The sequence below is a fragment of the Gorilla gorilla genome, chromosome 13 (genome assembly GCF_029281585.2).
Source record: "Gorilla gorilla gorilla isolate KB3781 chromosome 13, NHGRI_mGorGor1-v2.1_pri, whole genome shotgun sequence".
In the NCBI taxonomy this organism is placed as follows: Eukaryota; Metazoa; Chordata; class Mammalia; order Primates; family Hominidae; genus Gorilla; species Gorilla gorilla.
Window position 1 is genome coordinate 108,559,423 of NC_073237.2, and position 25,653 is coordinate 108,585,075.

Sequence of the window (25,653 nt, forward strand, 5' to 3'; positions counted from 1 at the left end):
TACTCCAAAATTTAGTGGCTGGAAAAAACAAATATTTTGTAACTTAATTTGTGGAAGTCAGAAACCTGGACATGGCTTAACTAGGTCCTCTGGAGAGTCTATCACAGACCGGAATCATCTTAAGGCTTAACAGAACACATGAAGGATCCACTTCCACACTTACTCAAGTGGTTGCTGGCAGGACTCAGTTTGTACGTGGGCCTGTCCATAAGATAACTTACAACATGGCAGCTCACTTTTATCAGAGTGAGCAAAGAGAAAGCAAAGCCCAAGTCTTTTGGAAGCTAATCCTTTTAAGTAGATTTAAGTCCACCATCTCGCCATTTGTTGTCTTTGGCTCAACTGTTCTTTAACCTATCTTAAACATAGATAGATTAAAAGAAAAGGAAAAGGAATAGGAAAAAAATACAGTCAGCTCTCCATACCGATGAATTCATCCATGGATGAACCAATTGACGACGGAAAACATTTGGGAAAAAAAGTTCCACAAAGTTACAAAAAGCAAAAGTTGAATTTGCCATGTGCCAAATACTACCTTAAATGAATCCACGCAAATGAGGTTATGTGTAAGCACTGTATTAGGCATTCTAAGTAATCTAGAAGTGATTTAAAGTATACAGCAGGATGTGCTATAAGTTATACGCAAATACTGCTCTCTTTTATATAAAAGACTTCAGCCTCTGCATCCACAAATTTTGGGGTCCTTGGGAAGTACTGGACCAATCTCCCAAGGACAAGAGGGACAAATGTATACCACACAAATACCAATCATAAGAAAGCTGGAATGGCTACGTTAACATTAGACAAAGTACACTTCAGGATAGGAACTATTACTGAGATAAAAATGTATATTTCGCAAGGAGACAAAAGGTCAACTCATCAAGATATAACACTCCTAAATGTGAATACATCTAGTAACTGAGCTTCAAAACACATAAAGCAAAAACTGACAGAACAGCTGGGTGCAGTAGCTCATGCCTGTAATCCCAGCACTTTGAGAGGTCAAAGTGGGAGGTTCGCTTGAGCCCAGAAGTTTGAGATCAGCCTGCACAACAGAACAAGGACTCATCTCTACAAAAATTTAAAAATTAGCCAGACACAGTGGTGTGTACCTTCAGTCCCAGCCACTCAGGAGGCGGAGGCGGGAGGATCCCTTAAGCCTAGAACAGCCTGGGCTAGAGAGCGAGACCCTGTCTCAAACAAAACAAAACAAAACAAAAAAACAAAAAAGAAACATCTCACAGAACTACAAAAAGAAATACACAAATCTACAATTGCGGACAGAAATTTCAATATTTCTCTTTTCTTTAATTAACAGAATAAAAAATCAGTAAAGATACAGAAAACCTGAATTTCAACCACTGTGTCCCACTGACTTTTTTTTTTTTTTTTTTTGAGACGGAGTCTTGCTCTGTCACCCAGGCTGGAGTGCAGTGGCGCGATCTCGGCTCACTGCAAGCTCCGCCTCCCGGGTTTACACCATTCTCCTGCCTCAGCCTCCCAAGCAGCTGGGACTACAGGCACACGCTGCCATGCCCAGCTAATTTTTTGTATTTTTAGTAGAGATGAGGTTTCACCGTGTTAGCCAGGATGGTCTCCATCTCCTGACCTCGTGATCCGCCCACCTCGGCCTCCCAAAGTGCTGGGATTACAGGCGTGAGCCACTGCCCCCAGCCCCCACTGACATTTAAAAGGCACTACACCCAACAAAATTAGACTACACATTCAAGTGTACACAGAACATTCATAAAGACAAACCATGTTTAACATAAAACAAACTTCTGGATACACAAAGGGACCGAAATGATACAAAACATCTTATCTGATCAAAGTAGTAAGCTTTAAAAAAAAAATCAATAACAAAAAGATATCTGGAAAACCAAAATATTTATAAATTAAACACATTTATAAAAAATCATGGGCCAAAAGAGAAGTCCCAAGGAAGAACAGAAAATATTTTGAACTAAGTGAAAATTAAAGCCCAGCCATATCAAAAGTTGTGGGATGCAGCTAAAGAAATAGAAAATTTGTACTCAGGAGGCTGAGGAGGAGGATCACTTGAGCCCAGTTCAAGGCTGTAATGAGCTATGATAGCGCCACTGTACTTCAGCCTGGGTGACAAGGTGAAATCCTGTCTCAAAAAAAAAATAAATAAATAACTATTTTAAAAAAGAAAGAAATAGAACATCTGAATATCATGGTTTTAAAAACTTAATTCATAATTTAAAACCTTCCAACAAAGAAAATACACTCACAAATAGCTACACTGATGAATTCTATCAGAGTTTTAAAAGAAATAATACCAATCTTACACAAATTATTTCAAACAGAAGGGAACACTTTCCAACTCATGTCAGTTGTGGTCATCTAACAGTTCCTTGTCTTTCAAGGAATTTGTACATTTGGTCTAAGTTACTCATTATTTCCTTCCTTCTACTTTCTTGGAATTTAATTTTCTCTGAATAAAAATGAAAACAGGATAAAAATTTTGAGATAGTGCTAAAGCCGTGCTTACAGGGAAATTTATATCATTAAATGATTACATTCAAAAATATCTCTAGTCACAATAGCAAGTGTTGCCAATACATTGTTAACAATGGTAACTCTCATACATTAATAGACAGTACTCTGGAACCATCTAGTAAAGTTAAGCATATGCATTACACCTGGATCATCCAGTTGCTCTTGTGGCATGGTAGGCAGACTTCTAAGGTGGTGCCAAATGATCCCCATCTCCTAGAATTCATGTCCAAGTGTAATTCTCTCTCCTAAAGTATAGGCTGCACCTAGAGACTCGCTTCTACTGAACAGAATACAGCAAAAATGACGGAATGCCACTTCTGAAATTAGGTTTCAAAAGACTTTTACTTCATACTCTCTCACTCTCTTTTTACATATTTATAAGAAGCAAGTTGCCCTAAGGAGAGAAGCACATGGCAAGAAATTGAGTGTGGCTTCCAGTAAGGCCTTTAGCTCAAAGGCCCAGGAGATGACTCCTGCCAACAACCACACAAGTGAGCTTGAACATGGATTCTTCCCTGGAAGATGACTGCAGCACCCACCAGCACCTTGTAAAAGTTCTAGAACCAGAAAACCCAAGTAAGCCACACCCAGATTCCTGACACACAGACACTGGCAGATAACAAATGTTAATACTAACAAATAAATGTTGTTTTAAGCTGCTTAAAAAGAAGGTATCAGGCTGGGCACAGTGGCTCATGCCTGTAATCCCAGGACTTTGGGAGGCTGAGGCGGGTGGATCACTTGAGGTCAGTGAGTTAATTAATCATTTAATGCTAAGGTCAGGAGGTCGAGAGTGGTGTGGCCAACATGGCGAAACACCGTCTCTACTAAAAATATAAAAATTAGCTGGGCATGGTGGTGTGCACCTGTAATCCCAGCTACTCGAGAGGCTGAGGCAGGAAAATCGCTTGAACCCGGGAGGCAGAGGCTGCAGTGAGCTGAGATCATGCTGCTGCACTCCAGGTTGGGCGACAAAGTGAGACACCATCTCAAAAAAAACAAAAACAAAAACAAAAAAACAGTAAAGAAAAAGGCCGGGAACAGTGGCTCACGCCTGTAACCCCAGCACTTTGGGAGGCCAAGGCAGGAGGATTACTTGAACCCAGGAGTTCAAGACCAGCCTGGGTAACATGACAAAACCCCATCTCTACAAAAAATGTTTTTAAAACATTAGCTGGGCACGGTGGGAGGACTGCTTAAACCCAGGAGGCAGAGGTTGCAGTGAGCTGAGACTGCATCACTGCACTCCAGCCTGGGCAACACAGTGAGACCCCGTATCCAAAAAAAAAAAAGAAAGAAAAAGAAAAAAAATTAGTGAGGCACAATGGTACATGCCTGTAGTCCCAGCTACTTGTGAGCTGAGGTGGGAGGATCACTTGAGCCCAGGATCCACCACTGCACCACTGCACTCCAGCCTGGGCAACAGAGCAAGACCCTGTCTAAAAGAAAGATATCAAGTCAAGAAAAGCAAATTAAACTCAATGTAAATAGAAAGAAGGAAATAAAGAGTAAAACTGATGAAATTTAAGAGTCAATCAACACAGGAAATGAATAAAACCGAAAGCTGCTTTTCAAATAGACCAACAATACTGAAAGCTAGACCAATCAGGAAAAAAAGAAAATATCAATTATGAATATTGGTACTGAAAAGATGAAAATTACTACAGATCCTACAACATTAAAAGGATAGTAAGAAAACATTATGGGCCGGGCACAGTGGCTCACGCCTGTAATCCCAGCACTTTGGGAGGCCAAGATGGGTGGATCACGAGGTCAGGAGTTTGAGACCAGCCCGACCAACATGGTGAAACCTTGTCTCTACTAAAAATACAAAAATTAGCCAGGCATGGTGGTGTGCACCTATAATCCCAGCTACTCAGGAGAGGCAGAAGAATCGCTTGAACCCGTGAGTCGGAGGTTGCAGTGAGCCAAGATCGCGCCACTGCACTCCAGCCTGGGTGACAGAGCTAGACTCAAAAACAACAAAAAACAAACAAACAAATCCATTATGAACAACTTTACATGCATAAATCCCAACAACTTAGTTGAAATACAAAAATTCCTTGAAAGATACAAATCCAACACCCATTAATGTTACCAAAGAACAACAAACAAGAAATAAGAAATGTTTTCAACTTAAAAAACGGCATCTAAGAAAAACCTACAGCTAAGAAAAACTGACTGCCTTCCCATAAGGAGCAGCAGTAAGGCAAAGATACATAGAAATCAGAAAAAGAAATAAAGGTTACCCAGATTAGAAAAGAATAAAACTACATTCTCAGATGACATGATCATGTACATTAAAAATCCTAAGAAATTTACCCAAAAAAAGTAATAAGTTTTTATAGCAATATCACAAAACACAAGATCAATATGCAAAGTATTTCTATATATTGACAATAAAACACCATTTACATTAGCAAGAAAAATGGCATACATGTACAAAACCTGTACACTGAAAACAACAAAACAACATTGAAAGAAATTAAAGACGACATAAAAGAATTTGAAAGCTGGGTGCAGTGGCTCACACCTATAATCCCAGCACTCTGGGAGGCCAAGGTGGGCAGATCACTTGAGGTCAGGAGTTCAAGACCAGCTTGGCCAATATGGTGAAACCCCATCGTGACTAAAAATATAAAACTTAGCTGGGCATGGTAGCACACACCTGTAGTCCCAGCTACTCAGGAAGCTAGGGCAGGAGAATCACTTGAACCTGGGAGGCAGAGGTTGCAGTGAGCTGACATCCCACTACTACTCTCCAGCCTGGGCAACAGAGTGAGACTGTCTCCAAAAAAAAAAAAAAAAAAAATTGAGATATTGTTTCATAAAAGACTCAATATGCTTGAAATGTCAAAAAGAAATTAAGAAAATTTCATTTATGGGCCGGGCACAGTGGCTCACGCCTGTAATCCCAGTACTTTGGGAGGCCAAGGCGGGCAGATCACCTGAGGTCGGGAGTTCAAGACCAGCCTGACCAACATGGAGAAATTCCGTCTCTACTAAAAATACAAAATTAGCTGGGTGTGGTGACACATGCCTGCAATCCCATCTACTCAGGAGGCTGAGGCAGGAGAATCTTTTGAACCTGGGAGGCGGAGGTTGCAGTGAGCCGAGATCATGCCATTGCACTCCAGCCTGGGCAACAAGAGCGAAACTCCGTCTCAAGAAAAAAAAAAAAAAAAGAAAAGAAAATTTCATTTACTATAGCTACAAAAAAAAATACTCAGAAATAAATTTAACCAAGAAGGGTACATCGAAAATTACAAAACACTGATGACGGAAATTGAAGACACAGCCAGGAGCAGTAGCCCACACCTGTAATCCCAGCATTCTGGGAGGCCAAGGCAGGAGGATCACTTAAGCTCAGCAGTTCGAGACCAACCTGGGCAATACAGAGAGACTGCGACTTTACAAAAATAAAAAAACAGCCAGGTGTGGTAGCATGTGCCTATAGTCCCAGGTATTCAACAGCCAACAGGTATATAAAAACATGTTCAACATCACTAATCATCAAGACACTACAAATTAAAACCACAAGGAAATATGACCTCACATCTGTTAGAATAGCTATTATCAAAAAAGGAAAAAAAGAAACCCTTGTACGCAGTTGGTGGGAATGTAAATTAGTACAGTCATTATGGAAAACAGTATGGAAGTTTCTAAAAATATTAAAAATACAACTACCATATGATCCAGCAATCTTTCTACTGGGTATATATCCAGAGGAAATGGAGTCAGTATGTTGAAAAGACATCTGCATTCCCATGTTCATTGCAGAATTATTCACAATAGCCAAAATATGAAACCAATCAAAGTGTCCCTCAGTGGATGAATGGATAAACACACTGTGGTACACATGTACAATGGAATATTACTCAGTCTTTAGGAAGAAGGAAATCCTGTCATGAGACAACATGGATGAACCTGGAGGACACTGCGTTAAGCAAAATAAGCCAGGCGCAGAAAGTCAAATGCTGCATGATCCCACTTACACGTAGAATCTAAGAAAGCTGAAATCATAGAAGCTGAGAGTATAATGGTGGTTACCAGGGGCTGGGGGTGAAACTGGGGAGATTTTGGTCAAGGATACAAAATTTCAGTTAGCAGAAATAAGTTCGAGAAATCAATTGTTTAACATGGTGACTATATACTTCAGTTTTTAAAATTAGCTGGGCATGGTGGCATGCACCCTATAGTCCTAGCTACTCAGGAGGCTGAGGTGGGAGGATCACTTGAGCCCAGGAGTTCAAGGCTGCAGTGAGCTATGATTGCACCACTGCAATACAGCCTGGGCAACAGGACGAGACCCTTTCTCTTAAAAAAAAAAAATATATATATATATATATATATTTTTTTTTAAGTGTTATCACCAGAAAAAATGATAAGTGAGACAATGCATATGTTAATTAGCTTGATTTAGTCACTGCACAATGTATATTACAAAACATGTTGTATATCATGAATATATACAATTTTTGTCAATTAAAACTTAAAAAAGAAAAACACATTTTAAAAAATAAAATGTCAAACATCAAATGACCTATAGATTTTAATCAATGCCAGGGAAAATCACAGCTTTGTCTATATAATATGACAAGCTGACTTTAAATTTTAAAATGAAAATCAAATGATCTAGAATAGCCAAAGCAATTTTGATAAGAACAAAACAGGAGCACCGACTCGACTTTAAGATATACTATAAACCCACCGTCACCAAGACAGTGTGATGTTAACATAAGAATGGAAAACTAGATCAAGGGATAAGAATACAGTATACAGAAACAGACCCACTTACGTATGGTTAAGTTGATTTTCAAATAACAGTGCCAACACAATTCAGTCTGGAGAGGAAAATCTTTTCAACAAATGGTGCCGAACTACCTGGACTGTTTACTCACGTCACACACAAAAATAAATTTGAGATACATCTGAGACCTAAACCATAAAAGCTAAAACTACAGGCTTCTTAAAGCAAATAAATGAGAAAATCTTCCTTCTCATTTTTGGAATAAGCAGATTTCTTAGTTAGATGAGACATACAAAGCTATAACCTAAAAGGAAAAAAAATTAAATGTATCAAAATTAAATTCTTCTATTTATCAAAAGACACCATTAAGGAATGAACAGACAAGCCACAGACAGGAAAATATTCACAATACATACACCTGACAAAGGACTTATATTCACAATATATAAAGAATTCTTACACTCAATAACAGAAATATAAACCCTATTTGAAAGAAGGTGTAGGACTTCCGAGTCAGCTTGGAAGTTGTCACTTTTGCCTTTATAAAAAGAAAACTGGCCGGGCATGGTGGCTCATACCTGTAATCCAGCACTTTGGGAGGCCGAGAGGGGTGGATCACGAGGTCAGGAGTTCGAGACCAGCCTGACCAACATGGTGAAACCTTGTCTCTATTAAAAATATAAAAATTAGCTGGGCATGGTGGCATGCACCTGTAATCCCAGCTACTCAGGAGGCTGAGGCAGGAGAATCGATTGAACCTGGGAGGCGGAGGTTGCAGTGAGCCGAGATCGCACCACTGCACCCCAGCCTGGGCAACAGAGTGAGACGTAGTCTGAAAAGAAAAAAAAAAAAAAAAAGAAAAATCACCTAACAAACTAAAATTCATCAGCTATTCTTGGACCTATCAGGGAAGTAAGGTCATGAGGCAAATCACCACATCAAAATCTGAAGACTGCCGAATCCAGAGTCACAATCGAGGTATCCTTGTCTGGAGCAGAATCTGCTGGAACTATAAATTGACAGGACTACTTAAATGGTAACTCTGACAAACTGCTGAGTATGAACTAACGTACAAGTAAGAAACCCTCAGAGCCTGTAGTCCTAAGGGGCCCCCATACTTCCCTAGGCTTTACCTCCAGGAACCCTACACCAAGTTCTCAAGGTGAAGATACAAAAAGGCCCCTGTAATCGCAGCACTTTGGGAGGCCAAGGCGGGCGGATCACAAGGCCAGGAGATCAAGACTATCCTGGCCAACATGGTGAAACCCTGTCTCCACTAAAAAATACAAAAATTAGCCAGGCATGGCAGCGTGTACCTGTAGTCCCAGCTACTTGGGAGGCTGAGGCAGGAGAACTGCTTAAACCCAGGAGGTGGAGGCTGCAGTGAGCTGAGATCGTGCCATGGCACTCCAGCCTAGGAGACAGAGCGAGATTCCATCTCAAAAACATAAATAAATAAAAAAGAAAGGCCCTTTCCAGTCTCTAGCAGGAGGAGGGGGAACAGTAACCACTGTGAAATACACCCAAGAGCAAGAGTTTCCTCCAAAATTATAGTCTTATCCTGATGTTTTCAAAAAACTTTACTTAGTCCAATCTAGGGAATGGGTATTTCCTAAACTCCAGTCCCTTCTGGCCTACCTGGCCTACCTAAGGGGGAAAAAAACTGTGAAATACTTGTGAAAGTCACATATCAGAGGCACAGACACAGGCCTGGGGAACAGCTGATATTAATCAAAAGGCTATGGAATGCTTCCCTCCCCAACACCTTACCACATCTCAGGACTCTAGTATAGCAAAGGATTATAGCTCAAAGAGCTGCAAGGCTCAGACTCTAAAAGAGGCGGCAAAAACAAGGACACTGAAGAAAATCCTAGCCAGAATAACATAAAACTCACACTAAAGGCCTTTTACCTCAGTTCCTATTCTCTGATACAGCACGTCTGGCTTTCAACAAAAAATTACAAGGTGTGTTTAAACCTTTTAAGTAAAAACACAGACTAAAGAGACAAAACAAGCGTCAGGACCAGATTCAAACAGGACACAGATTTTGGAATTATCAGACATGGTTTAAAATAACAACTTTAACCACAGAACCAACCCAACTTGGTCCACCTTTGTGTAATAAGATGGTGAGTTGTTTTTCAGTTGCTATGGACCCCGAGGTGGTAGGTCACATAACATGGACATGTCCAGGTGAACCAAGCTTGCAACCATGGGTGGAACCCAAGAGTTAGGACCAAGGAATGGAGACTGAATTAAGAAGCAAACATCTGAACAGGTGTGATGGCTCATGCCTGTAATCCCAAGACTTGGGGAGGCTGAGGTAGGAAGATCACTTGAGGCCAGGCATTCAACACCAGACTCAGCAACATAGAGAAACCCAGTCTCCACAAAAAAAATTGTTTAAAAATTAGCCGGGCATGGTGCCATGTCTGTGTAGCCCTAGCTACTGAGGAGGCTCAGGCAGGAGGATCACTTGGACCCACACGTTCAAGGCTGCAGTGAGCTATGATTCATGCCACTGCACTCTAGCCTGGGAAACAGACCAAGATCCAATCTCAAAAAACAGACACCACATGGGAGGATCCAGTTAAATCCTGCCTCCTGGAATCACATTGGATCATGCCTCATTGCCCAATGCCTATAAAACCAATGCCATCCCCCAGCTAGCGGAGACAGGTTTAAGCATTTCCTTCTGTCTCCTTGCCATTCAACAACAATAAAGCTTTTCTTTTCTCAAAAAGAAAAGTGCCATGGTATTGGCCTCTATGCACATCAGACAGCAAGCCCACTGATTGCTTAGCAACATGACGGTCAATATGTCACTGGCTGTAATGGAAAATGTAGGTAACGTGCAATAAAAACGGATAATATACCAGAGACATGAATGCTCTATAAAAGAACCAAAAAGAAATGCTAGAAATAAAAAACACTGTAACAGAAATGAAGAATACTTTCAGTAGGCTGGACATGGCTGAGGAAGGAATCAATGAGCTTGAAGATATTCCAATAGAAACTTTCCAAACTGAAATGCAAAGGAAAATAATTAGAGAATGTCCAAGAACTGCGGGACAATTTCAAATGCGTAACACAGAAGTAACTGAAATATTTTGATATTTTCTAGAAAAAAGAGAGAGAGTACAGGGCAGAAGAAACATGTAAAAGTAATAACAGCCAAGAATTTTCCATAATTAGTGATAGCCAAACCACAGAACCAGGAAGCTCTGAGAAAACCAACCAGGATAAACACTAAAAAATCCACACCTTGGCATATCATTCAAACTGAAGAAAACAAAAGAGAAAATCAAGAAAGAAACCAGAAGAAAAAACACCGTACCTATGGAGGTACAGGGACAAGAATTACAGAGGTTTCTTTCTCATCAGAAACCATACAAGCAAAAAGAAAGTGAAGTGAAATATTTAAAGAGTTTTTTTAAAAAAAGGAAAAAAAAAAAAAGACAACCTAGAATTCTGTATGCAGAGAAAAAGCATCCTCGGAGTAAAGCAGAAACACAAAACCAAGAGAATTCATGTCAGTGGACCTGCGAAAAGTTTTTTAAAAGTTCTTTAAGGGGAAGGAAAACATTATAAACTTAGTAAATGTATATGCTACAATGTATACAGCAACCACTAAAAAAAAAGTTAAAGGAAATATAATTAATATGTATGTTGAGGGCCTGGTGCAGTGGCTCACGTCTGAAATCCCAGCACTTTGGGAGCCCGAGTCCGGTGGATCACTTGAGGTCAGAAGTTCAAGATCAGCCTGGCTAACATGGTGAAACTCTGTCTCTACTAAATACAAAATTAGCCAGGCATGGTGCTGCACACCTGTAGTCCCAGTTAGTCGGGTGCCTGAGGCATGAGAATCGCTTGAACCTGGGAGACAGAAGTTGCAGTGAGCCAAGATCGCACCACTGCACTCCAGCCTGGGTGACACAGCGAGACTACCTCTTTTTTTTTTTTTTTTAAAAAAACAACTTTAAAAGAATAGACAAAAGACTTAACATTCGCAAAAGAAGATAAGTGAATGCCTATTAAGCACATAAAAAACTCACCACCACCAATCACTGGATCAATAACAAAATTAAAATGAGGAAATACTAGTCCACAAGAATACCTAAAATTAAAAACTGACAACACCCAGCGTGCTGTCAGTTTGGCTGACACATGAGGCAACTGAACTCTAATATAAAGCTGATCAGAGTGTAAGGTGGTACAGCACTTTGAAAAACAGTTGAACAATTTCTTATAAAGTTAAACATCTACATATCCTATCACCCAGCAATTCTGCTCCTAGTCATGGATTGAATGAAACATACATATACCCAAAGACTTACACATAAATATTCGTGGTAGCTTTATTCATAATAGCCCCAAACTGAAAAGTGCCCAAATGTCCATCAACATGAGAATCAATTTTTAAATACTGTTATATATTTGATAAGAGTCAAGAGACGGCAAAATGCCTAGGCAAAGAGGGAAGGGTCCCCGGAGAACCTTCAACCTGCCCAGGTCATCATGCACAGGAGGCTTGCCTAAATATGCCCACGGTGAAAAATTCCATCACTTAACATATGTGCAGTAAGGGAAATAAATCAACGTGGAGCGGCTCAGACTAAGGGCCCGTATGCACACTGGGGGAAGGGGGTGGAGCCACCAGGAATTCATGCCTTAGGCTAGGGAGTGTGGTGGCCTGGTATTCAATCTGAGGTGGAAGCCAGCTGGCAGGACCCCTCTCTTTGCTGAGAGCTCCCCTTTCGCTTAATAAATTCCACTCTCCTCACCCTTCAATGTGTCCATATGCCTAATTTCTCCTGGTTGTGAGACAAGAACCTGGATTTAGCTGAACTAAGAAGCAAAAACCCCTGCATTATATTCACATAGTGGAATTCTCACAGAAATTAAAAAAAAAAAAAAGGAACTACTGATATATGCAAGAACAAGGATGAATCTCAAAACCATTTTGCTGAGTAAAAGAAATCAGACATCAAAGAGCTTTTATGCTCTATGATTCCATTTATATGAGGTTCAAAAACAGGTAAAACTGGACAAGCACGGTGGCTCATGCCTGTAACCCCAGCACTTCGGGTGGCCGAGGCAAGCAGATGGCTAGAGCCCAGGAGACCAGCCTGGGCAACATGGCGAAACCTAGTCTCTACAAAAAACACAAAAATTAGCCCGGAGCGGTGGAGCGCACCTGTAGTACCAGCTACTCAGGAGGCTGAGGCAGGAGGATCACCTGAGCCCAGGAAGTTGAGACTGCAGTAAGCCTTTATCACACCACTGCACTCCAGCCTGAGCTACACAGTGAGACTCTGTCTCAAACAAACAAACAAAACAGGTAAAACTAATCTCTGGTGATAGAAATCAGAAGAGCTGCCTAAACTGGGTCTGGAAAGAGGCAACAGGGAACTTTCTAGAGTGCGTGTTCTATTATCTTGAATGAGGTATACAGGAAACACTAGTGGATACCAGTGTCAAATTTTACTGAATTATACCCTTAAGACATGTGCATTTCATTCTATGTAAATTACAGCTCAGTTTAAAAGGAAAAGGATTGCAGCAAATGCCTTCTACATTTCCTATAGCTCAAGCACAGCAGCAGGCAAACGTTTTCTGTAAAGGGCCAGAGAGTAAGTATTTTAGGCTTTGCAGTCTCCACTACAACTACGACTGCCTTTGTAGTGTGAAAGGAGCCACGGACAATATGAATGAGCACAGCTGTGTTTCAGTAAAACTACAAAAACAGGTGGCAAGCCGAATGTGGCCCATAGCCATAGTTTGCCAACCCTTGGTCAAGCAAACAGAAAACTAATCCTCAAAATTAATTTAAATATGCTATATTGTTCTCTTCTATATACTGACAGGCATGATAATCACTAGAAGTCCTTCCCATATATGTGAGTTTTTAATACTCATCTACTCACTTAAAGTAGGAAAACCCAGAAAAAGTCTAAAACATATTTGATATGTAAGACCATAATTTTCTTAAAATCATACTCTAATCGCTACTACAGTATTTTGAAAAAATAACCAAGATTATGAGGAATATTTGAGTTTAAAATAAGCCAGCTAGTTAATAATTAAAGTATAAGCTGTACACACACAAAATGCTGTGTTATCCACTGTCTGACACTTTGATTTATCTGGTATAATAAAGTTCTTAAAACATGTACAGTTATCACTCCTTATCATCTAGTTGGTTCTTCATTTAAAAGAATTCAAAATTAAAGACAGCAATTATGCTTGGGTGTGGTGGCTCACACCTGTAATCCTAGTACTTCAGGAGGCTGAGGCAGGAGAATCACTTGAGGCCAGGGGTTCAACACCAGCCTGGACAACATGGTGAGGCCTTCGTCTCTACAAAAAAACGTAAACATTAGCAGGGTGTGGTGGCACATGCCTGTGGTCCTAGCTACTCAGGAGGCTGAGGAAGGAGGATCACTTGGGCCTTAGAGGTGGAGACTGCAGTGAGCCATGATTGTGCCACTGTACTCCAGCCTGAGCAATGACAGAGGTAGAGCCTGCCTTCAAAGAAAAAAGAAAATAGCAAATACGTCTCAGTTTCCCAATAAGCATTTCAAAATATAAAAATTACATGAAGAAGGCCAGGCACAGTGGCTCACGCCTGTAATCCCAGCACTTTGGGAGACCGAGCTGGGCAGATCACCAGGTCAGGAGTTTGAGACCAGCCTGGCCAATATGGTGAAACCCTGTTTCTACTAAAAATACAAAAAAAAATTAGCCGGGCATGGTGGCGTGTGCCTGTAGCCCAGCTACTCAGGACGCTGAGGCAGGAGAATCACTTGAACCCAGGAGGTGGAGGTTGCAGTGAGCCGAGATTGCGCCACTGCACTCCAGCCTGGGGCAACAGAGGGAGACCTCCATCTCAAAAAAATTACTTGAAGAAATAAAACAAATTTTTCATGAAAGTAGTATTAGAAACTAATTTTCTTAATTTTGGCAAGGCTCAAAAAATTGTAACACCACAAATAACATCCAAGGTATACACCTAGGTATAACATGAGACAGCCCTAAGCTGCCTGAAAAATGTTACCTGTCTTCAAGAAAATTCCAATTTACAAAATGAAATGATTTCTTTCTCACCATAGTATATGACTAATAGAGGAAAAAAAAAAAAACACTAGCAAAATGAGAAAGCTTAAGTTCCTGTATAAGTATGCTACCTAACTAGCCATGTGACAATTTGGCATTCATTCACTCATCAAGTATTTCTGAGAGCTTATTATGTGACAGACACTGGAAACACAGTAGTGAAGAAAATAGCAAAAATCCCTGCCCTCATGACACATTTTGGTGAATCACTTAATCTCTAAAAACAACTCAGTTTTCTTTCTCTAAAACGATGGATTTTATATTATGCTACAGAGTATTTTCAATTCTTTTTTTAAAAGTCCATATTACTCTTCTGAATCCAGGGAAGCAACTTATGGAAGATAACCTGAAATCCACTCTTGCCACTGGCTGAAACCATTTGTTTTGTCATCATATTCAGATGGCATACAAGGGAAATTAAGTAACTGCTAGATTATCTTTCACACAATCTAGATGAATTATGAGCCTTATTGGCCTCTTAGTATTTACTTGGTAATTAAGATTCCTTGGATGGAATCCAAAAAGAACAATCTTAGAGAAATTTCTCCAGATAATGCATAATTTTACATTCCCAGATCTAAGTCTATAAAAATATAGATTGCTACTGAACCAACTAATAAGCTTATCTTCTCTTCAGAGTAGGATCTGATCTTTGTTTACAAAGTGCTTGCTAAAAGCAGGTAGTCAGAAAGCCAAATCTTGTATTCAAATATGGTTCCTGCATCTAACATTTAAATCTTCTTTCACTTATGAAGACATATCTTTAGGGCAGGCGCAGTGGCTCATGCCTGCAATCCCAGCACTTTGAGAGGCCAAGAGTTTGAGACCAGCCTGGGCAACACAGCAAAATCCCAGCTGGGCATGGTGGTGCACACTTGTAGATTTACTAGCTACTTTGGAGGCTGAGGTGAAAGGATGGCTTGAGCTCAGGAGTTAGAGGCTGCAATGAACTATGATCATGCCACCACTGCACTCCAGCCTAGGTGACAGAGTTAAAAACAAACAAAAAACCATGGATGAACACCACTGTCAGGTCCAACAAATGCAAATAAAGTAGGAGCACTGAAATTTGCTAACAAGAAGAGATGATGAACACAGATGGACCCAAAGTGGTGGAACAAATTTACATAACTCAATCTATAATGTGTAAGATACATATAAACAAAGATGAATTATTTCTTTCTACAATAATCTGAACTGTAAGTGGCTTCTAGAACTAGATTCTCAACTCAGCTATATCAAATATTAAATTACTAAGGGAACCTTTAGAACACCCAGATATTTTAAGTCTCATACAGATGAGCACTGTTTACTTAATTTATATTTTAAAATCCAATAAATGGGCCGGGTGCGGTGGCTCACGCCTGTAATCCTAGCACTTTGGGAGGCCAAGGAGGGCGGATCACCTGAGGTCAGGAGTTGGAGACCAGCCTGGGCAACGTGTCGAAACCTCGTCTCTACTAAAAATACAAAAAATTAGCCAGGCATGGTGGCATGTGCCTGTAATCCCAGCTACTCAGGAGGCTGAGGCAGAAGAATCACTTGAACCCCTTCGAAGGTGGAGGTTGTAGTAAGCCGAGATTGTACCACTGTTCCCCAGCCTGGGCAACAGGGAGGCTCCGCCTCAAAAAAAAAAAAATCCAATAAATGAAAAGACTTTGGTAAAACTGAAATGATTTATAACCTAGAAGAATCATTATTATAAAATACTAATTATCCAGCTCTCTGGATGTTTGCCTTTTAGACAGAACTCTCATTGCTGACAGCTAGGTATAATGAAAAAAAAGTCAGGCTTTGGTACCTGGAAGACAAGAGTTTGAACACTAGTGCACCACATCTTGGACACAAACTTTCTAAAGCTATTTTTTCACCTCTAAAATGGGAATACTGATTACCTACCTTGAAGGATTGCTATGATTGGTAAAAATACATGTAAAGCACCTGACACATAGTAGGCACTGAAGAAAGAAGTGTCAGCTGCTTATTCTCATAAGCACATCCATGAAAGAGGATATAAGAAAGGACATGGTAAGAAGATAAATCAGAGCCTAGGCTACACTTTTTTTTTTTTTTTTTTTTTTTGAGACAGTTTCTCACTCCCATTGTCCAGGCTGGAGCGCAGTGACACGATCACACTCACTGCAGCCTTGACTTCCCGGGCTCAGGTGATTCTCCCACCTCAGCCTCCCAAGTAGCTGGGACTACAGGCACGCACCACCACGCCCGGCTAATTTTTTTATTTTTATTTTTAATAGAGATAGGGTTTCACTATGTTGCCCAGGCTGGTCTCAAACTCCTGGGCTCAAGCAACCCGCCCACCTCTCAGCCTCCCAAACTGCTGGGATTACAGGTGTGAGCCACCGCATCCGGCCTAAGCCTAGGCTACATTTAACTGCTAAAACAAAGCAAACAAAAAGCATCCTGATAATTTAAGTGAAACTTTGGGCTAAATTTTTTGTTCACATTTTATATACATAATACTATAGTTCCTCCTTATAAATACGTAAAATCCAAAATGACCTCAGGTCTACTTATTTTGGAGCTAAGTAAAAATTAAAGACTATTACACAATAAAGCAGATAATTTTATGAACAGATGAGACTGAAAATATGCCAAAAGTAAGATATAAAAATGCATATGAAAGGATAGTAAAAGATTCCTACCTTTAAACCGACTGTTATAAGATCTGTAACAACACTGTATGGAAAAAGTAAAAAGAGAAAATGGAAAACAAAGTTAGAGAACAAGTTTTTAAAAGACAGAGATAGTAAGAATAAAGGGGAAAAAGCATTATAATAACAAATAATAAAAATAAGAATGTGATGAGTTGTGAAATATTAATACAAAGAAAAATGATGAGACAGTCTAGCAACAGCAGAGTGTAAAAGCAAATACTTACTACCAACGCAAGAAACAAATCCTGTTATCTTTTAGTATTTAGGAAAGTATAGTCATACTTCAATAAAAATGAGTGTTTATCCATTTACCTCTATTTAACAAAGCCAAACCAAAACTTAAAATCACCAAAGTTTGTTCTTTTAAGTCACTGGCATGAATAATCGTGTCTGAGGTTTTAAATGAAACAAAACCAGTGCTTGGATTTTACAGAAATAGAAGGCATCTTGCAAATCTGCATTTACCACCCAAAATTGCTCACCAAAATATAGTTAAGACAGTCTCTCAGAACTAAAATAAATACAAACATCACATTTCAGACATCAAAATTTTCAAAGATTTGCTTTTTAAAAATATTCTATCACGTCAAAACTGTGTTTAAGTATAAATTATCTCTTAGGAGGAAACCAACACACACACACACACACACACACGCACACACACACATACACACGAGAGACAGTTGGGATTTGAGGAGGAACTAGAAAGATATGTTGACTGGTGGCTTGTGGTTTGTTTTTTAACTACCCAAATAAGGAAAAAGGATCTTTTTCAGGCTGTTGGAAAATGTAGAAATTTAATTAGTCTCCTGAAGGCAAAAATGCACTGTATTCTTAAACCACATCCCTTAAGACCAGGGTGTGAAAATCCCCTTTAAAGTCCTGCCATACAAAAACTCTTCTCTTCTAAGCCCCAAGAAACTGTCTTCGATTAATGTTTTTCTTCATATCTCCCAGAAGAAAGCTACGAATACATTCTACATATTGTTAATAACCTATGTCATCATTACCTCATAAAAGTCAACGAATAAATGACTCTAGATGATGTAAACTGTTTTTAAAATACCACGTAGATTTCTTATTTTTCCTTGTAAACTTCTGAAACTTGAAATTCATTTGTCTAAAATTTAAATGTGATAAGTAACTGGACGCTTGCTGCATAAAAAATAAGATTGTGTAACACTACGGTTATTGGTTCTGATACAAAGGGCAAATCATGCTCCGACTTTAACTTCCAAATGAACTTACCTTCCAGTCAGTATCTGTATAACTGCCTTGCATATTCAAACCCATAAACCCATTACTACCTTTAAAACCACAAATAGCGTGAAGGGAGAGTTAACGTCTTAAACACTATCAAAAAGTAAGTTTGCACTTCACAGTTATCCTACAGTTCAACAGCAAAGACGCAAAATTCAAGAGTCCTCTTTACGTAAAATTAACTATAAATTTTACGACACAAAAAAATAGCCTGCTTCCATTATTTAAGTCAAACCTTCCAGACAATTAACTACACATAATGAAATGCTAAATTCACAGCCTGCCTGAACCAAAATATTAGTATGACACAAATCTTTACGACCACAAAATTTTTCAACATATAAAATGCAACTGAATAAGGTAATGTGAAATAAGTTTTCAACAATGTTCTCGAAGAAACTTCAATCAAACAATAAAAACAGCTTCAATTCCCTCCAAAATATATACACCTACTGTGTACCCAAAAAAGTTATAATTTTAAGAAATTTTTTAAAGCTTCAATCAAATAAAAATAAAGAACATCACAATCATGAATAAAATCTAAAACTCCACTTTGATGTCTGTAGCAGTGTGCAATCTGCATTCAAATGAATCAATCCGAAATGTCATATACACTTAATATTGTGAAACTAAAATAAATGAAATCTAATGAGGTCAAAACCTGTTGGAAGATTTCATCTTCTTCAAATAGCATATCATCAACTATATGGCAACATGTGAACGACTTTTACTGTTCTAGCAAGTTGCATATATTCCACAACCTCACAGAAATCTTGTCATCAAAAGTAGGTAACAAGCTAAAAAAACCTCAAATACATAAAGGGAATAAACCGAGTTGGAGATTTTTTTTTAATCCGTAGGTACAGATACTACAACCTTCAATTAATTCACCAAAATCCTAACATAGTTGTTACTTTAATTACCAAAATATGTCAAGTCCCACCCCATATCCCTGAGTCCCCAGAGAACAGTTTATATACATAGACTCTAAATCTTTTTATTTTGGTCACGGACCCCCATTAAATTTTTGAGCATTTGAAATGCCTCCGAAAATCGCTCGTACATCATATTTTACATACACGGGCAGATAATTCATTAAGTTTCTTGGGGAGAGAGAAAGGTGAGGGGGAAGCGTCCATGGTCACTAAGTCCAGATTCCTGGTGTCGAGAAAGCGTTAACGTATCTCACAGCACAAGTCGGGAGACCTCGGCCAAGTCCCGCGGCGGCCCCGGGACCCCGCGTGGGACCATGGCTGGCGACCAGGTCGCCGCCCAGACGTGTACCGACGCGTGCACCCGCCGTCGGCCGCTCGCCCCACCTCGCCGGTAAACAGCAACTCCCCCGGCAGGAGGACGCCCGCCCCGCGCGCCGCCTCCGCCTCCCCCAGCGCCGCGCACCATTTTCTGAGAGGAAGTGTCGGGAGGCCGAGCTGGGCTCCCCGGACTCGGGGCGCGGAGGGCGGACCCCGGCACCGCGGCCGGACCGGGCTTTCCTCTGCTCCCGGGTGTGTCGAGTAAGGCTAGGAAGCAGCGGACGTGTCCGGGGCGCCGCGTGGGGAAATGAGAGCCTGCGGCGGACGGCGCCTCCGCGATTCCGGGATCCCCACCGAGACGCCCGGAAGCCCCGCCGTCGGGCTTGGCCGGGGCCGCTCCTCCGGCCGCCGGCGCCGCGCACGGCTCCCCAGCCCTTACGCGTCCCGCGGAGAGCCCGGTGGAAGCGGCGCCAGGGCAACCCGGTGCGGCCGCCGCGCCGCCTAGTACTTACCCATCCATGGCCCAGATGGAGGCGCGCACAGAGCAGGGACTGACGGGCTAACCGCGAGCAGAGGAAGCAGGCGGCGGCAGCAGGGCGGTTCCGGGGACAAGCGAGCGTTGGCTCTGCGGAGCCCCGGCCGGTCCGAGGTGGAAGGAGAGTGGGAACAGGGGCGGGGACCGGGCACGCTCCCGCCACCGCCGCGCCCCCGCCTTCCCCACCCCGCGAGCGCGTCCCCGCCTAGCCCGACCCCGCCCCCTCACCGTCCCCGCCCTCCCTCGGGGCCCGCCCCTGCGCTCGCGCCCACCCTCGCCCCGCTGGCAGCCGGCCTCCGGCTCAGCTCTGGGGCGCCCTCTTCCCGCGGTCGCTGTAAGACCCCGCCTCTCGGCCCCTCGGCCCGGCGCGCGCGCGCGCCCCCAGCCTCCCTGCTGCGTTCGCGGGAGCGCGCGCCTTGTGCTTCCCGCTCCGCCGCGCACCCCGCCCGCCCTCCCGCGGCCCCGCGGGCCTTCCGGCTTCGCAGACCGGGGCTGCCAGGTTTGAATGCCTCCCTCTGCCGGCAGGAAAAGCTTTGGGGACCTGACTCCCAAGAGTAGGCAGGAATGTCCCACGAGGACCCCAGAAACGAGGTGGAATTGCCCCGGGTGCGCGAGGCTGTAGATGGCACGTCCAGGGACCAGCCTCTGGCAGCCCGGCGCTGGAGTCGACCGCTGGGACCGACACCAGCCCCATAGGTGTGGCTGGGACGATGAATGAGGTGAAAGAGGCTGCCCGGACTGGAATTTGTATACAATTTAAGTATCTGAGTGCATTTCGACCTAACCGTCTAGTATTGAATTTATATGAAAAATTCATTGTACAAACATGGAATGGCTATATTCCCAGCATTTTTTAAAAGTTTACTCATTATTCCCTTTTTTCAGATGAAAATACGTATACAAAGAGAGTGATTTGCTCACAGTTTCACAACCAGGAAACGTTTGCACCAGAGCCCTTTCCTCTGGTCTGAGCAAAAAGTATATATATAATATAACGAGTGACAACACGCTTGCTTTTTTCCCTTTTTAGTGTGAAATTGAGTACTTTTTCAACTCACAGATCACCAAAATGTAACCTACTAAACTGTTAAGCCAAATTCTTAACCTACTGAGTAAAAAAGAGCGGGGCTCCTCCCCGTGGCTTCGTCATTTGAAAAGCAACTAACAAGAACCTCAAACATCTATCCTTGCTAATTTCCTGCTTTCGGATCAGTAGGTGCTGCTAAAAAGATCTAAACTGTGGACTCATTCATCATTCAGTCAGTATTAACCTACTATGTGCCGGGCACTGCATGAATACACAAGAAAATCAGGTTCCAGCCGTCACTGTTGGATGGATTCTTCAGTCCGTTTATGTATATTTTTGACATACAACTTTTCAAATAGGTAGAGTAATTCGGTGAGGTAATTCTTAAAGTCCTGTATCTAACCTCAGTCCCTCTTCCAAAATGTCAAATATATTTTGTTTTGTATATTAAATCTAAATATTAAGTTGCATTCGTAAACATTGCCAGATGGAAATGTAGAATATCAACAAGATAAGTAGCTGATGCAGTCTTTCTATCGCTGTATTTGGGATATATTCTGTTGATGAAATTTCCTTAACTCTTTTTTTAGCTACACAAGTAATATCAGCATAAATGCTCATTTTGGAAAATTCAAGCACTATAAAATATTGAAAAGTTATCATTAATATTTTTCTTCCCAAACCACCCCCTACCCATGACTACCACTGTAACAATTCTGCGTGCATCCTTCTAGACCTTACTTTTTTGTTTGTTTGTTTGTTTGTTTGTTTTGAGACGGAGTCTTGCTCTGTCTCCCAGGCTGGAGTACAGTGGCACAGTCTGGGCTCACTGCAACCTCTGCCTCCCGAGTTCAAGTGATTCTCCTGCCTCAGCCTCCTGAGTAGCTGGGATTACAGGCGCCCGCCACCACGCCTGGCTAGTTTTTGTGTTTTTAGTAGAGACAGGGTTTCACCATGTTGGTCAGGCTGGTCTCGAACTCCTGACCTTGTGATCCACCCACCTCAGCCTCCCAAAGTGCTGGGATTACAGGTGTGAGCCACCGCACCCAGCGACCTTTACCATTTTTCTTTCTTTTTTTTTTTTTTTTCACCTAAAAATCCTGGATTATAGCTGGGCATGGTGGCTCACACCTGTAATCCCAGCACTTTGGGAGGCCGAGGCGGCAGATCACTTAAGGTCAGGAGTTCGAAGCCAGCCTGGCCAACATGGTGAAACCCCCCATCTCTACTAAAAATAGGAAAATTAGTCTGGCTTGGTGGTGCACGCCTGTAATCCCAGCTACTCAGGAGGTTGAGACAGGAGAATCTCAACCCGGTAAGCAGAGGTTGCAGTGAGCTGAGATCACACCACTGCACTCCACCCTGTGTGACAAAGTGAGACTCCAGGCTGGAGTGCAGTGGCACAATCTGGGCTCACTGCAACCTCTGCCTCCCAGGCTCAAGCAATTCCCCTGCCTCAGCCTCTGGAGTAGCTGGGATTACAGGCACCTGCCACCCTGCCTGGCTAATTTTTGTATTTTTTAGTAGAGACGGAGTTTCACCATGTTGGCCAGGCTGCTCTTGAACTCCTGACCTCAAGTGATCCACCCACCTCGGCCTCCCAAAGTGCTGGGATTATAGGCGTGAACCACTATGCCCAGCCTCATAATTTCATTTCATAATTTAACCTTTTCCAAAACAGTGGAAATTATGTTGTTTCCAAGTATTCAAAATAACTAACACTATTGCAGAAAATATCATGAATGTATGAGTATCTTTGCACACATATTATTACATCTGAGGAATAGATCCCTAGAAGTAAAATTGAGAAACAAAGGATATAAGCCTTAATATCCTTTATATAATTCAACAATCCTTTATATAAAGCCTTTATAGCCTTTATAATTCAAATTTGATAAATTTTTTGAAAATGATTCCAAAAAGGCTGTACCAATTTACAGTTTCTTTATTTAAAAAAAAAAAAATTTGGCTGGGCATGGTGGCTCACACCTGTAATCACAGCACTTTGGGAGGTCAAAGCGGCAGCATTGCTTGAGCTCAGCAGTGTGAGACCAGCCTGGGCAACATGGTGAAACCCTGTCTCTATATTTTTATAAAAATAAAAATAAATTATTAAAGTTATGTCTCTCTTACCCTATGCTTTAAGCTAACAAATTTTAATATTAAAAAATAGCAGAGCGTGACCCCTATCTTTGCTATTCCAAATTTCAATATTAAGAAATAATACAGGAAGACCCCATCTCTCAATAAATAAAGGTAAATATAAAGTGTGTCCGAAATTTATTGTTCATACTAACAATAATTCCGAGAAGTCTGCAATGTAAAAACAGTGCACCTGACTGAAATTAACAAAACTGTTTGGCATTTCCTAAATACTCAATGTCCAGCTTTACAACAGAAGCCTAGATATAAGAAAACAGAAAACAGTTTACAACAAAAAAGGTGAAGCCTTAACTCTTTCCCCTGCCCCTTGGTTCTAAATTCAAAGAACTTTTTGTTTGTTTGTTTGTTTGGAATCAGAGGCTTGCTCTCTCACCCAGGCTGGAGTGCAGTAGCGCGATCTCAGCTCACTGCAACCTCTGCCTCCCAGGTTCAAGCAATTCTCCTGCCTTAGCCTCCCTGGTAGCTGGGATTAGAAGCGTGCACCACCACACCTAGCCAATTTTTGTATTTTTCATAGAGATGGGGTTTCACTGTGTTGGCCAGGCTGGTCTCAAACTCCTGGCCTCAAGTGATCTGCTTGCCTCCGCCTCCCAAAGTGCTGGGATTACAGGCGTGAGCCACCGTGCCTGGCCAATTCAAAGAACTTATAGATTAAGCTCCATGGGTTTGTGAGTCACTTTGATTCAAAAATAGTAGGTAGCATAGAGTTTAGCTCCTCAAGAACCACTTTGAGAAACCTAACTGTTCCCATAGCCTACATGATGTGGAAGAGCCACAGCTTTCTATCATCTCCACAGAAGTTTCTGGAATCAGATATCTCAGCTATCACCTACATGACCTGGTTTGACCTGAAACTGATAGGTTCTATATACTGGCTTCTTGATAGTGAAGAGAGTTACATTTTCTCTATTTGCTAATTGCTCTGTGCTTTGAAAAGGAAGACAGATACAAATAATTTAGTTTATAATTTTTCTAACATTTTCTCTTGTGTTTTTGTTCTGATTTGACTAAGAAATTCCCCTGACACACCTTTTTCTGATGAGAGACACCACCCCCATCACGATTATCTTTGGACAACATGTAACCTTTGAACACTTGCCTTAAGGCATTCCGGTAGGCAGTGGTTAGTTAACATTTAACCAACATAACCCTATTTCTGTTTACAGGTAAGACTTCTTAACATATAAAATAATACAAAGATGCCAAATAAGTCAGAAATAATACCAGCTATTTGGTGAATCTAGGAAGCTGGACATTTTAATATCATTCTATCCCATGACAAATACAAAATCATCATAATTAACATTGCATTTCCCAAAACAGAAACATCTGAAATTATACTAAATGAAAAAAGCCAATCTCAAAAGGTTACATGCTGTATGATTCCATTTCTATAACATCCTCAAAATGACAAAATTATAGAGATGGAGAACAGATTAGTGGTTACCAAGGATTAGGAAGAGGGTGGGAGCAGATGGAAGAGGATACAGACAACTGTGACTACAAGGGAGTAAGAACAGGGATATTTGTGGTAATAAAACAGTTCTGTATCGTGATTATGGGGTGGTTATACAAATCTACACATGATAAAATTGCATAGAACTTTAGATAAACACGTGCATGAAAAAGTGACAAAATCTGAAGAGAAGTTATGGATTGTACTGTGTCTGTGTGCTGCTTTTAATAGTGTAATATAGTTACTAAGATGTTACTATTGGGGGAAACTGGTTGAAGGGTACACAGGACCTCTTTGTACTTATTTTTTAAACTTCCTGTGAATCTGCAATTATTTCAAAATAAAGAAACCTTGGCTGAGTGTTCCCTTAATATTTGTTATTTGTTCAATAATTAAACAATAACAAACATCAAAGGCTTAAGCAAAATGGCATGTGAGTATAATTTATAGTTTTCAGGCTGTATCACCTTGGTAGTCAAATAAGGTTATAACAGCTGACACACACTGACTCTGACCGACTCTGCCCAGTCTGTTGAATTATGAGCCTTTCTTCAAAGTCCTTCCCAAGTATTTGAAGAGGCGGCATGTAAGTTGTCTCCTACATGCTCACTGACTTCTCAGCAGCTATGAATCACGTCCATTTTTGTCATCCCATGCCTGGCCCTGATGTAATCATCTCCACATGAAGTTCTTAATATGGCCAGTGCCTGGCACAGAGGACTCATGTCTATGCTGAAGGTGCTGTCCCTTGTCACTGTCCTATAGTATAATTTGCCAGCCCATGCCAAAGTTGCATTGGGCTTTCTGGAGCACTTTTCTGAAAAGGGGAGGATTCCTTTCCCTGTTTTTTGTCATACTATATCACCTAGGTTCCAGTGTCTCCCAGAATTTTTAA

General features: G+C 41.3%; 1 protein-coding gene across 14 annotated transcripts in view; it reads right to left on the reverse strand.

Moving 5' to 3' along the window:
- PTBP3 (polypyrimidine tract binding protein 3) overlaps positions 1–20,313 on the reverse strand; it is a 114,723-nt gene extending 94,410 nt beyond the window's left edge. For 2 of the 14 annotated variants that reach the window (XR_008668363.2, XR_008668362.2), the window contains exon 1: positions 20,090–20,309. Coding sequence is in view for 9 of the 14 variants with exons in the window: in XM_004048448.5 (XP_004048496.2) it covers positions 19,404–19,463 (60 nt within the window). In the remaining 5 variants the exon portion in view is untranslated. Of the gene's footprint in view, positions 1–17,052; positions 17,087–19,387; positions 19,648–19,722; positions 19,997–20,089 lie in introns of those variants that run through there. The other 12 variants (XM_031014576.3, XM_031014575.3, XM_055350415.2 and 9 more) reach the window with 10 other exon arrangements.
- Positions 20,314–25,653: the final 5,340 nt, after the last annotated feature.